Raw genomic sequence first — 13803 nt, forward strand, 5'->3', positions numbered from 1 at the left:
TCACAGTTATGACGTCAAAAACAAAAAATAAATTTCGCCAGAAAGTATGGTTTTCATTTTGTAGCAAACCGTGAACGTGGCTATATTATTTACATTTATCAGAAATGTAATTTATTTTACAATTGTTGTTTTTTCCATATGTAAAAACGTAGACGTAAAAAAATAAGCGCAACAAAAACGCACTTCTTACTTTTCTTTACTTCAATAAAGTTAATAAAAAATGTATTCAACCATAGCGTTAAATTGTTTTCATTGTTTTTAAATAAATTGCGAATTATTTATAAATATCATTTATTTAATCATTCATTCACTTTTTAATACCTGGGGACAAATTTAGAGAGGCAAGACTGGGATGGTTTTGGGTTGGACGTGTGCAGTGGAGGGATAGTGGAAATACTGGGAAAAGTATGCTAACTGTAGATGGAGTTGACAGGCAGGAGACGAAGAAGAAGATCTCAGCGAAGTCAATAGAAGTTTTGAAGGAGGACATGCAGAGGGATGCGACACAGGAGGATCTTCGGGATAGGGTGAGATGGAGGACACTGGAGGCCCCTAAAGGAAGCAGTTTAATGAATAAGATTTATGTATTTAGTATTTGTATTACATTCACTCGTCTCAGCCTTGGAGTAGTTTGAAAAATTGTTATGTTTTCTGATGTCATCCTATGAGGTTTTACCCAAAGTTCCAATGAAAGCCTTAAATTAATATGTTTTACTCAAACTTCTAATTTATTATAATGTGTACTTGACATCAAAATGAAACACTTGTCAGCTGCGTCCTGCAGTCCATGGTTGATTGCAGGCTTTGTGAAACCAGAAATGCACACAAAGTCCCTCCAGAGGGCGTTGTGAGCGCAAAACATGAGCTATGTGGTTCAGCCTGTTGTGGGCGCCTCACCGCAGTCCGTTGTTGGCCGGCTGGTGTTCACGGCGGAGTTTGATGTGCGCACAGTGGAAAAGAGTTGGATGAGTAAAAACGGTCTCTATCCTTTTCTAGAGTGAAGTTTCCCGAGACTGACAAATCATAAGGATGAGCGAGATGTTGCAGAGGTAGAAGATTTTAAACTGCTTGGCTTTTTGGCATACAAAGGTGAGTGATTTAGTCTCATGGGTCTATAATTTGTATATGATAGGGCTTTTGATTTATTAATCTTTTAAAGGAATTTTGTTTCATTCACTTGGTTAACAACAGGTGATCTGATTTCAGCAAAGTAGTACAACACTTATAATCACTAATTTCTTTGACGTGCAATTATCTACAGTTGTATTTAATTTGGAGTTTGAGCCGTTAGGCTTAAATCCAACCCTGAATCGGTTTAATCATCTCTACTGTGATAACTTTGCGACTTACTCAGGGTATCATCTGAAAGTCTTTGCGCACTTAATTTATAGATGTATAGAAATATTTTGAACTGCACTAAATGCTTTATGGAGTAAAATCTCTGTAAAAAAATGTACATTGTTGAATACAGCAGTTTAACTGGCTTTCTGAGTAAGATAAAGTGAGTTTGCCTTTTCAGCCTTCATTCTGCATCACTGGATCATCTTCTTTTTTTTTTAATTATAAGAGAGGGTATATTCACACAGGAGCAGACTATAATCATTTGTTAAATCTCAGTAACTCTCGTTTTCTCTCTGTTGAATGAGCAGTGAAGAAGATGATGATCCAGGCCTCCTGTCTGCAGCTGTGTTCACTCTTGCTTATGGCAGGACGCCTACAAGGTGAGTGTGCCAAACCACGCTTATAGCATAAGGAAAAAGCTAAAGTGAGGATGTTCTGTACATCAGCTTATGATTTTCTCTGGTGGTTGTTCCAGCTAGAGTAACAGCAACCCAGCATCTGGAAGCACCGGTGGAGAAGCCTTTCACTCTGACCTGCAGTCTTTCAAAGGAGCGAGGTGAATCCCTGAGACAGGTGCGTTGGCTAGATGTCCAGAACAAGACCCTGCTGACCTACCAGCCTGGCAACAGGGAGAGTGTGAGCGGACAGCAGCATGTGGAACTCGCCCCGTCGTCTGCGAAGGACACCTCGTCTATCATCATTCGCAGGGTGGGCTTCCGTGATGAAGGCTGCTACACTTGCATATTTGACCTGCACCCTACTGGTTCAAAGCAGGGATCGACGTGTCTCACAGTGACTTGTGAGTAAGACCATTAATGATAACAGATTAACATTAATGATCTTGGTGCAACAGCAGTATGTTATAGTTTAGGTAAATCCTGTGTGCTTGTACACATTTCTGAAGCTGTACCAATCTGTTACAGGACAGAATGAGTAGCTTGCCTGTATGGATTAAGGTACTGATCCTTTACAGCAGTGTTTCTGGCTCAGTTCAGAGACCTCTGGTGGACTTCAGTGCATTCTTCTCAGATTCCTGTAATCAACGTAATGTCTTCTGCTCCATAAAATGGCTAAAAATAAAAGTTTATATGATGCTGTTATTGCACTGAATGTAAAGTGAGTATCAGTCTGCACAGCCATAACTGAACGAAAAATGAATGAATTGTAATGCAAGCTGACCTACAGGCTTTGCATGGGTGAAAGTTCAAAATGTCTTTTTTTTTTTCAAACAAAAGCACACTAAACATGCAGGTCTCTTGTATTTAAACCACAGTGAAAATCTTCTATGGCATAGTAAGAATGGCTGCGAACTAGTTGGGAAGACCTGCTCTGGAAGCCAGTTTGAGTAATGATCCCCTTGACACAAGGAAGGAGGCAGATGTCATTCACAGGGTCAAACTGAAGAGCTCAATTGTTCTGAAGCGGAAGTAAAATGGCCTGTCAACTGGTTGATACACCATTAGTATCATCAGTGTCGTCTGTTTTTGAATGAGAAAATGTGAGATGTGCTACAATAGCTGCTGGTATATTTGAGAAATAACAAAGATTGAAATTGAGACGCCACACGAGAATCATAAAAGCCAGTCAGCTGAATGGAGTTTCCATCATTTCTGTCCTCAGTGGTGCACCATTTCTTAACTGATTTTGGATGCCTGCCCTTTGCACCCGACCGTTAACACTGAAAATATGTGAATACTGATGTCCCTAACCACTGCTCACCTCTGAACAAGAGTTGATGAGTATGTTGAAACTCAGCCAGTCATGTTAATAAAGAGCCGTGGAGCAGTGGGAGGAGGGCTCTAACCAAAAACAGCTGGTGTGGATTCCAGTGACTGGTTTCTGTTTGGGCGTCTCATATTTCTGAATATTAACATTGTCCTGTTTGCACCCTTTATCTGCCTTTTTCTTTTCTTTATCTTATCTTCTCATCCATCATTCTTTCACTGACTAGTGTTTTTTTCTCTTTTTAAATCTCCAGCTCAAGTCACCGTTGATGGTAACAAAACAGCAGTTAGCGGCAAAAAGGTTTCCCTTTTATGCTCCTATGGTTTGCCAGAAAAAGTTCAACAGATAATGTGGAGGCACATTTCTGCTCAAGGAGAATCCACGGATGTAGCCTCCTTTGCAAAACGGAGCGACCCCATGATCGAGCCACCCTACCAGGGGAGAGTCTGGCTCACTTCCTCCCTGTCTGACAGTCAGCTTACCATCCAGCCTGTTGCCATCCAGGACGAAGGCTGTTACACTTGCATCTATGAAACACGTTCTGATGGGCCGAAGACCTCCACAGTTTGTCTCTCCACCTACGGTAAACACCTGTTTTCACAGTGGGCTATTACTGGTGATGCTGTTGTGGTTCAGTATTGTAAAAGGATAATCCACACAAGAACTCAGTATTTGTACAAACCCTGAGACATCTTATGTACAATAAACTTACCATAAATCAGAAATGAAGCACAGTTTAAAAGTTTCTTAAAATAAAGTTTTGAAAATAAAATAAAATTGCTAATTGCTATAGTCATTAATTGTGTAATCTGCTCACACCAAGTGCCTAGTTAGCACAAATCAGAGGGAGTAAAAGAACAGTCTCTGTACTGTTGAAAACATAATTTTTTAACAATATGCAAAAAATAAGCAAGTCTGTGTAATATTTGCAAAGTTATCTTACAAAATTAGTTAAATGCTAATTTTGTAGCTAGCTCACCAGATAAAATGTAAACAGAAACATCTAGCCTGTTTCTGCACAAAGGTAATAAACACTGCTGGTGAATTTGCATTATTGTTTTGTCATGCAAAAAAGAAAATTTTCACATGATTCTGTGCAAAACTAATTGATAAGAACTCGTAGCGCCATCTTTACGAGCAATAATATGAATTTATCAGATTCTCACATCATTGTCCAGCCTTACCAAGCGTTAGTTTTTAGACAGATGGTCTCACATTTGATTGAAGATTACTTTGGCATACAGAGTAGTTTGTGGTCAACTTAATGACTACAAGGTGCTCAGCCCAAATCATCACCCCTGCACCACCGTGCTCTGCAGTTACATTAGGCGTCTGTGCTGTTTTGCTGTGTTTGGTTCTCTCCAGGCACGGCACTGTACATCACAGCTCCGCTAAAGTATCATTTAACCAAGCGTCAATCTATCCAGCAGTGTTGTGGCTTGTTTGGATGTAACTCTGCAAACCTAATTTTGTTATAATAAACATTTATAAGTGTCTTTGGGGCTAAACTAATCAGCATTTCTGGAAGCTGTGTTCACAGTTTGAGGCACTTCTTCCTTCTTTGACCTTCTTTGAGGTCATAGTAGTAACAATGAACAGTTGTCCTTAGCAGTAAAATCTTATAACTACGCTTAAATTGAATAACTGTTGCTGTTAACACTGGGCAGTCTATGTCACTGTCTGGCATTGTCGATGGACAATGCCAGACAGTGCAGTGTAAGATATTTGTCTTGAAGTAGTATAGTGTAGTTTATCCCATATCTGGTAAATTGTTTGGGTTCTGTTATAAAGTATTCCCATGACATTTTACTGTTCACATTAATTATGTTAGTATAAAAAGCGAAATTCTTGTTTGGCCAAAGTCAAACATAGCAATAATAAATTGCTTTGTGGTAATCGTGCAGTTTTACTGCTGGTGTTTTGTCCTGACAAGTCCACTTGTCAGCAGATCCCTCCCCTGCGAACTCAGCAAGGAAACAGACTGTACCAAATCGACTGTGATTGGTAAGATACTCACTTGATTTAGTTAATTCAGACTATTACAGTCTCATATTTGCTTTGTAAAATGCTTAAACCTACCCTTTGGCCCTAGAATTTAACTGGAAGTGATTGAGCTGTTCTGAGATTAAATTAAGCCCTGGACAAGTGGAAGATTTGGCTTGTTGGTGGCACTAGTTGAAATGTCAGGCGACCAATAAAGTCATTAGGAGTCTTAATCGAGGCACGCTGAACCAAATTACGCCCAGAATTTCACGCCAAATTTCCAAAGCAGTACATCAAATTGACATAGTTTGCTCTGGGCCAGCGGACCTAATCAAGGTTCCCTACCTCCCACAGAGCTATGATTTTATTTCTTGTTAGTGCGGCTGATACTTCAAAAGTCTTCAGTTTTTTGAGGCTGTGTTTTTGTAAAATAGTGTCACTTTCGCATGGAACGAAGAAAATAGTTGGAGCTAAAAGCCGAGAGAAAAATAAAGCAGGCAGGCTTTAGTGCAACTAGGAGACGATTTAACTTGGACATTTTTGGCAGGATAGACAGGTACCCCCTGGGATTCAGATAGGAATGTGCATCTTTTCTCCCAGATTTTGCCCTATGCACAATTTTATGATATCACAAGAGTAGACTGTTGTTAACACACAAACTCAGAACAGAACAGGAGTGTGTCCGTGCAAAGAATGGACCATTCGGAAGAACGATGGAGGCAGGGAACGAGGTCCTGATGCATGACTCTGTCAGTGTTTGTGGCAGACAGTGATTCCCTCTGTGCTTTGTTTCTCTCTCTCTCTTTATGCTCATTTGCTTTTCCACTTTTCTCCCATTCCCTTGCTCTCACAATTATCTCAAGAAACACACGTGCTTTTGTCTGAAACTGAACTGTACAGGACAGTAGGCGTTCTGGGTGCTGAAGCATGATTAGCATTAATGTTTTATTCTTAATGCTTATTGTTGCCAACAGGCTTCTAACTTCATTCCACTTTGGGTGTGACATAATGCGCCCTTCTTTTCTCCCACTTTCAGAAATACTGTTCAACAGCAATTATAGCCCATGCAGACACATTTACATTATCTTTGCTATTACAAGTATTCTTAATTACATTAATAAAAAACATGGTACTAGGCCAGACTCCCTTTGCCTTTAGATCTGACTTCATGGTAATTCTTCCTGGTATATATTTAACAAGGTGCTGTAATCATTTCTCTAAGATTAAGGTCCATATTGACATGGCGGTATCACACAGTTGCTGCAGATTCGTCATTTGAACATCCATGATGTGAATCTCCTGTTCCACCAAATCTCAGTGCTGCTTTTTTGGATTGAAATCTGGTGACTGTGGAGGCCTTTTTAGTACAGCGAACTCACTGCCATGTTAAAAAAATGATTTAATCTTTGTGCGTTATCCTCCTGAAAGCAGACCAGCAGGGTTAGTTAAACTAGAGTGTGAAAAACATGGAATGGAGAAATGTGTAACGTGATTTAAAAGCTCTAAAGAAGATTTTTCATACTACAAGTGAAGCGGTCACTGAGTTCACATCTTCACGGCTGCATTAAATTTCTGCATGAAATTATACATTTTCAGCTTTTATATGTCACAGTTTGTGGTTTATTTAAGTTGTAACACCAGGCTTGGCACAGTATACATTAGGTAATATATAAATCTCTTAACTTACTACAAATCTCAAAAGTAATCGCCACCATGAGGGAAAAAGCAATTACAATACTTTGATTGTTTTTACGTGTATATATTTGTGCCATTGTAATAGGTAACTACATAGTAATGAACGGGGACAAAAATGTACTTCCTCGTAATACATTTGCTGTTTAGGACACACGAGCATTACATTTTAAATAAAAGCCACAGTCATTCCAAGCTATGCAACACGAAGGTATTATTATGGTTTGGATTGTTGTCAGATTGATCTCAGATTTGAACCACCCTCTAAGGCTGTTGATGGGTGAAGTTTATCACGTAGAATTTGCAGAAATTGCTGAAACTCTGAATGCCAGATATCTGTGGCTAAATGTTTTCTTGCCAACAGAAATGTTCTGAGTTCCAGTGTATCACATTCCTTTCTCAGCCCAGAGAACAGAGAATTGAAAACAGCCAGATATTTACTTATGGATCTAAGGAGTGCAGGAATTCGCATATCTTAGCTGAACGAACCGAAAGGCTTTAAGGGTTTTATTAGATATGATTTTAGAAATTTAAATTAGCACACTTAGATGATGGAAACTAAAACAATGGACCAATTTATAGATTAAAGTAATCTGACACATGATTGATTTACCACAGCATGCTTTTCATATTTCACTGACTGCTTTTATTTTTATTGAAGCAACAGAAAGGTTTATTGCAATAAACTTGGATTTGTGTAAATTTATTATTCGCAGTGCTGCCAAAACCTCAGGTGAGCTACAAAACCACTTCTCCAGGGGTGATCGAGGCAAACTGCACCTCTGTTTCAAGGCCGCCGGCAGAGATTGTGTGGAATGTGGAGAGAGACAACCGCACCATGCACCCACCTGTGACAAAGCAGCTACCGCAAGATGATGGGACCACTCTAGTGATCAGTACGCTGACTGTCCAGTCTGGGTTGCTTAAAGACGTGTCGGTCAAATGCTTGGTGCACCACAAAGGGCTTGAGTCACCAATTGCTGTATCAATGAACACTAAGAGTAAGTTAGTGTTACTAATCCTTCTTCTTTGAAGATCTCAGCGGCTGAGCTTTTTTTGCCCTGAGCTACGTTATGTTACAAACTTAAAATGTCTTTCTGCAGGCAATACTACAACCCAGGATGAAAAAGATAGTAGAAATAGTTTTTAAATGTTCTCTAAAAGACACCCATAAACTGCATTGCACTAGTTCCCATACTTGCAGACCCATCCTCATCTTATGTAGGTCTGTTAGCCTTTTCAATTTTTTGCATAAAGGCAATCTTCACTTCATAACATGGTGAAATGAACATTTCAATACCACTCTTACCTTCATGAAAATGAAACTACAGTCAGCTGGATACCATACTTTAGCACAAAATCCAAGAATTCGATACTGCATTAAAAGATGAAACCTCAAGGGTCAAATCAAAATTGTTTTTTTAAGCTTCCTCATGGATCTTCTGAGCAGTGTTTCAATTTTCAACCCATGGACCCTGTGTATTAATATTATGCTCTGCTGAGCACAGAGGCAGTGTCCTTGGCTGATGCGGTGGAACTTGTTAGTAGATAGTCATACAGACCACTGCCCTTTCTCGCTTGACCACGATTGATAACACAGCTGGCCTGCTTCCTGATCCACTCGCCAGCACCGTCCCCTTCTCATGGCTTCCAGTAACCACAGGAGTCTCTGCACGATGCCTTGCAACTCATTAAAGCAGAGCCATGAATATGAGGTGCCCATAAAAATTAAAAATGCATTCAAATATAGCTCATTGTGGAGTGCTGTTAGCCCTCCAGGACTGTGGTTGGATTGTTCACCCTGTTCTGACCATGTGCAAATTTGCAGTGACTACTGAATCTCTTCTGCTGTGTTGGGGGGTTTAAATTTAGGGAAAAGCATAAAATAAGGAGGTAAAGTATGAGATAGATTTTTCTCCAGAGAAGCCTGAATTATGATACTATAAATATTTAAATATACATAACATTAAACAGTAACTTCCTATCTAGGATTCACTAAATGTTCAGAATTATCATAATGGCCTTACTGTCTCTCTATTTAAAAGTCTCAATCAAAGGAAGAAATTTGGAAGTGAAAGCTCAGATATGATGAGCAGGGGTACTGTAGAACAATGGCTGTATAAGCCCCCAAACCCCCCAAAAAACTCCACAATGCATGCCATCTGTTTCAAGTGCTGGATTAAGGTATGATTTTTGCCTTTTTTTAAAGACAATATTGCACAAGCAACCTATAAAATGATAATTTGCTCTACCTACATGTCTGTTTTCATGCAGACTGAAGACAGAGCATCTTAAATAGAAAGTTACAGATGCTCATAGATGATTTGTTGATGCCAGCAATGCAACTCTCCCTTATTCAAGTGTTTATGCTAAGCTAACAGGCTGTCAAGGGAGCCTCTTAGTTTACTCAGCACCTCATGTTAACTGATAAGGATGAGAGTGGGAGTGATCACCAGTTTAAGTGAATCAGCAAAGTTGCTGAGTGAATTAGTGTTTTCCCATTCTTCACCAGTATGGTTAAAAAATCTCTGTTGTGTTTTTTAATGGTCTGGAAGCTTTGGCATATGTAAACTGTGTGCTATTGTCAGGTATTTCATTTTCTGATGACCTGTGGTTTATCTTGGTTTAATGGGTCAAGAGTGGAATCAGACAGTAACTAAATTAAATCTGAGATTTAATCAGGGCAGGTCTATAGCTGCAGAGAGGCACTTTTCAGTTTAGCACAGCCCTTTGGTACAAACAGTCACAGAAATACTAACAGCAAAATTAAATTGAAGAATTATATGTTTATCTATTTATAGAGATATTAAAACAGCTGATCAGATTTCTGTATTTTTCCCTTCCAGTCGGGACGGCGCTCACCATCCTGATCTCAGTCACTACAGTAGCAGCTCTGTTAGTTCTGTCTCTCTGCTTCTGCCTTTGGAAGTGTTTTTTGCGTAAAGAAGGTGAGTATGCCCACTGTATAACTCCAATAATGTCTCACTGTCATTATTTGAGGGTTGTATCAGGAATACATATGAAAAATCTCGTGTTGATGTCCACACTCCTGTCGTTTTAGCCACCTGTCCACAGGTTTTATGTAACTAGTGGTGTGAGCTGGTCACCTCAAGTTAACTAGATTGCTTTATGTTCATAAATGCTACAAAACATGCAGTATCATTAAGAAATGAAAGCTTCAAAATACTTTTTGTTAAAACATTTGCCCTGATTTCTGATTCTGGGAGGAGACATAAATGCCTTTGTCAGAACTGGGCTCCGTGTCTGCCAAATCAAACATGCAGAGCTACACATGGTTCCCGCCCTTTGTAAACATGTGACTGAAACAGTGAACAAACTAAATTAATATTGGAAGTAAAACAGTATTTTTTTATTTCAATGTTAAAGAACTGCTTGTGCACTAATATACTGTGCTCTTGATACTGACAGTCTCTTGGCTTGAATTGCTTTAAAGTTATTACACTTTCTCCACTCACTCCATCGTAATTCTCTTAAAGCCAAGAGATCATTTGAAGGTCAAGGAAATCTAATATTTGGGGCTCCTTCTCTTATTGTGGGTTTAGGCAAACTGCCTGGGTGCTTCAAAAACAATGAAGAAGCAGTTGCCAGGTGTGGTGTTCTTCAACAATAGTGTTATAATATTGAAATAATGGTCAGAAAGTCATTTCCCACAGGTCAGATATTGTGAAATGACTCCCAGTATCCACTCACGTCCATATTGTGGCATACACTGTCAAGTATATTTACTGATTTAGTTCCAAATTTGTGCCCAGAGTTGTGTAATTACCTTAATTGTGAGATTCCAATAAGATTTGTCAGTGTGTTATAATCTGCAAATATGTATTGAGTTTCTGTGTGTATAATTATATTAGTAAATGTTTTGAAAATAAAAAAAAAATCATCTCTTTCAGTCTGAATACAGATTTGGAGATATGTGTACACATTTGCAAAATTACTACGCACACAGCTCCACATTACTGCACACATTCACAAGTCAAAGTGACTTTTTACGATATTCTCTTGCACATTTTGCAAATCTTATTATGCACCCATAGGTTGTAATGCGTTGTAAACATGTGCATTTTAATTATAATAACATCCCCATCGATAGGCTCTCAGTTATCACCAACTTACATTAATGTTTAGAAGCCTGGAGGAGCAGGAATTTATATTATATGTTGTTGTAAACTGGTTTTATTCATATCTATAAAATTACCTGATCTGTCTTGTCAGTTAGTTTTTAATCTGTAAACTCTGAAACTAGCTTTTGCTTCTAAACAGTATCTCACTTGTCTTTAGTCAACTTGTGACATAAATGCTACATTTACAATATTGAATATATGAATGGGAAAATGGGTGCTGAAGCTGCTGCACTCAGTATTTGAGATTCCAGTTGTATTTAATATTATCATTAACCGCATGGCCTAGGGGTAACTGCAGATTCACTTTGTGATGGTGGAGAGGAAAAACTCCCCTGTAGCTGGAAGTGCCTTCTGGCAGGACCAGGCTCAGAGAGAAGAAGGTATCTGCCTCAGTCGATCAGTGGAGAGGCAAAAAGAGTGAAAGGAGCAGCACAAAGCACAAAACCAACAAAAGAGTATGAGAGTGTAGACAAAAATGAATGACATGCACTATAAAGACTGAGAGTGAAAAACTTTTTTAATTTCAAGACGAGAAACTTCTAAAAGTCTCTGGTTCTCTCAGTTTTTTGTATTATTTCACTTTTTATAAGTTTCTATATTGATTCCATCTGGAAATGGGTTTCATAACATCCTCCAAGTTTAGTTAATATTTACAGTTAGGACTGAACATCGATGGTATGATATTCCTGCTTCATTGTCCTGTACCTGCACTCCATCTGCACTTTACTGACAAATTTAAGAGCTGTTTTCCGTCTGTGCAAGAAGGAAGTCAGTCAGTTCTGACTGAATAAGGAAATCAGCCAAAGCCAAAGAAGTCAAAGAAAACTTTACAGACAAGACTTTTACAAAGAAAGATCTGATGGAACCAGTTCATACACTGAACAAAGTGAAGAGTTGGACAGAGACTAGGTTCTGCAGTTTTCCCACTTACCTCATCTTATTATGACAGGAATGATTTATGGTAACGAATTTTCCTGGAACTTGATTTTAAAAACTCTGATCGCAATAAAACTATATTATTTAATTTAATAATTTGTAATCCAGATATTATTACATATACTGTAAAAAATCAGTGTGATAGTCATTTTATGTTTTTTAAAACCTGCATGATCAATCACGTTTTGTCTTTTGACTTTGTGCCTCTGTGTTTTTTAGCATGTAGTACCTTTCCACAGTTAAACTGTTTCAGACTTTTTTCTGAAATGTAAATGTTAAATATTAGAAAAACCTTTATTTTTATACTTTATAATGCATTTTTAGATATTCTTTACTCTCTCCTTGTACTTTTGTTTTCAGCTGATTGATCGTAAACAAATGAGAACAGAGGCTGACAAGAAGATATGCTGGGAGCCAGCCTTACAGAATTATTTCCCTGCATTATCTTCGTCTTCATCATCATCATCATCATCATCATCATCATCATCATCTCGGTACAAAGGGAAGATATTCTGACACACCTCTGTAGGATGTTCAGTACAATCCTATTTATGAGCACCAAATGGACAACACTTAACTCTGCTCTGCTGCTTCTGATATAATCTGCCAGACTGTCCTCACATGGTGTCAGTGAGAAACTCTTAAGCAGATCTCGCTGTCGTTCTCTGTGTGACTCTGTAATTGAATGAATCGATGCCCATGCATTCCTGAACCAACAGCAGCGTCTCTATGCGGCAAATTAAAGTACTTGTTTGATAGCACATCGCCTGTCCTCAAAACACTTTCCTCTTTTAGACTCTGAGTCTTTTACCTGGTCTTTAAAGAAAGAGTGCACTGCTATTTTATATTTTTCATATTCAGCATTAGCAGAAACCAAATGTGTATTTGTATGTATCCATGCTGAAATTAAAGGCAGTAAACGCTTTATGTTTGGAAAAAAACGTATATATATAATTTTATTTTAAAACAGTGAAATTATATTAAATATTTCAAGATTTCGCTGCTCAGCCACGCCTGCACTGCAGAGATGTACTAACATTTTGGGTGATTTTTGGACAGTAGGAAAGAAAATGCCATCCCTTAAATAACCAGCTAACTGTCACTATGAGCTGATACTTATTCTTCCTCTGGTACCTCAGCTGAAGACCCTGTCGCTTCAGTGTATTGTGATAGTTGGGTGGGGCCATCGGTAGTATTAGATGAACTAAAAGGGCTGCATACTGATTCCTTGTTTATGTAATATCTATTACAAACTTTTCTACACGTTTCAAAGTCTGTTTGTGTTTGATGTGTGTGTGCATGTGTGTGTGTGTCCATGTGTGTTCGTTAGAGGTTGAACTCCACGGTCAGATGGCTTGAATCAATTGCCTGAGGGAGCAACAGTAAAACCTTTTTTGGTACCCCAGAAAGGAATGCGTGTCTTGTTCGATGCCTCCATCCTACAGTCATGGTTAGTGGTTTGAAAAATTTGCTTGAGAACTTCACGTTAAACACCCAAAGAGAGACTCCACTCCTCTAAATATTTTTGCTCTGGATCAAAGTGGTACCTGCGTGCTTATATGATCAGCAATGAATTACAATGGCGCTTCTGGGTATTACTGTGTTTGTATGTGCAAAGCGGTGCTTTTAAAATGTTATTTCTCTGTTGAAATAATATTTCATTTCAAAGCATATGACTTGCATCTCTCAGTTATTTTCTTTGTAAACAGACGAGCAGCATGAAAGTTATTAGAGTTTAAGATCAGCACTTCATTCAAAAGCTACAAAAGCATTTAAGTAGTACTTACCTGTATGTGGAGTTTGAGCATACACAGTGATCAGAAACACATCATAATTCTGAAAGTGGGTTCAGATTTTTTTAATAGGAATGCAAGGTAGCGTCCAACAGGAAAAAAAATCAGAGGATGCACAAATGACTATTTACATATGTAAAGTTAATGTAATAAATGCAACAAACAGAATAATAAAAGTGTTTAAAAATGCA

The 13803-nt window shown here is 38.5% G+C and overlaps 1 protein-coding gene across 1 annotated transcript; it reads left to right on the forward strand.

Moving 5' to 3' along the window:
* Window positions 1-909: 909 nt before the first annotated feature.
* zgc:113337 (OX-2 membrane glycoprotein) lies at window positions 910-13803 on the forward strand. Its single transcript, XM_004551369.2, has 7 exons — window positions 910-1089; window positions 1650-1721; window positions 1817-2140; window positions 3320-3649; window positions 7458-7742; window positions 9588-9689; window positions 12180-13803. Exons 2-7 carry the CDS (start codon window positions 1658-1660, stop codon window positions 12185-12187), a joined length of 1113 nt encoding a protein of 370 aa, XP_004551426.2. The 5' UTR covers window positions 910-1089; window positions 1650-1657; the 3' UTR covers window positions 12188-13803.

This window comes from Maylandia zebra, linkage group LG16 (genome assembly GCF_041146795.1).
Source record: "Maylandia zebra isolate NMK-2024a linkage group LG16, Mzebra_GT3a, whole genome shotgun sequence".
Lineage (NCBI taxonomy): Eukaryota > Metazoa > Chordata > Actinopteri > Cichliformes > Cichlidae > Maylandia > Maylandia zebra.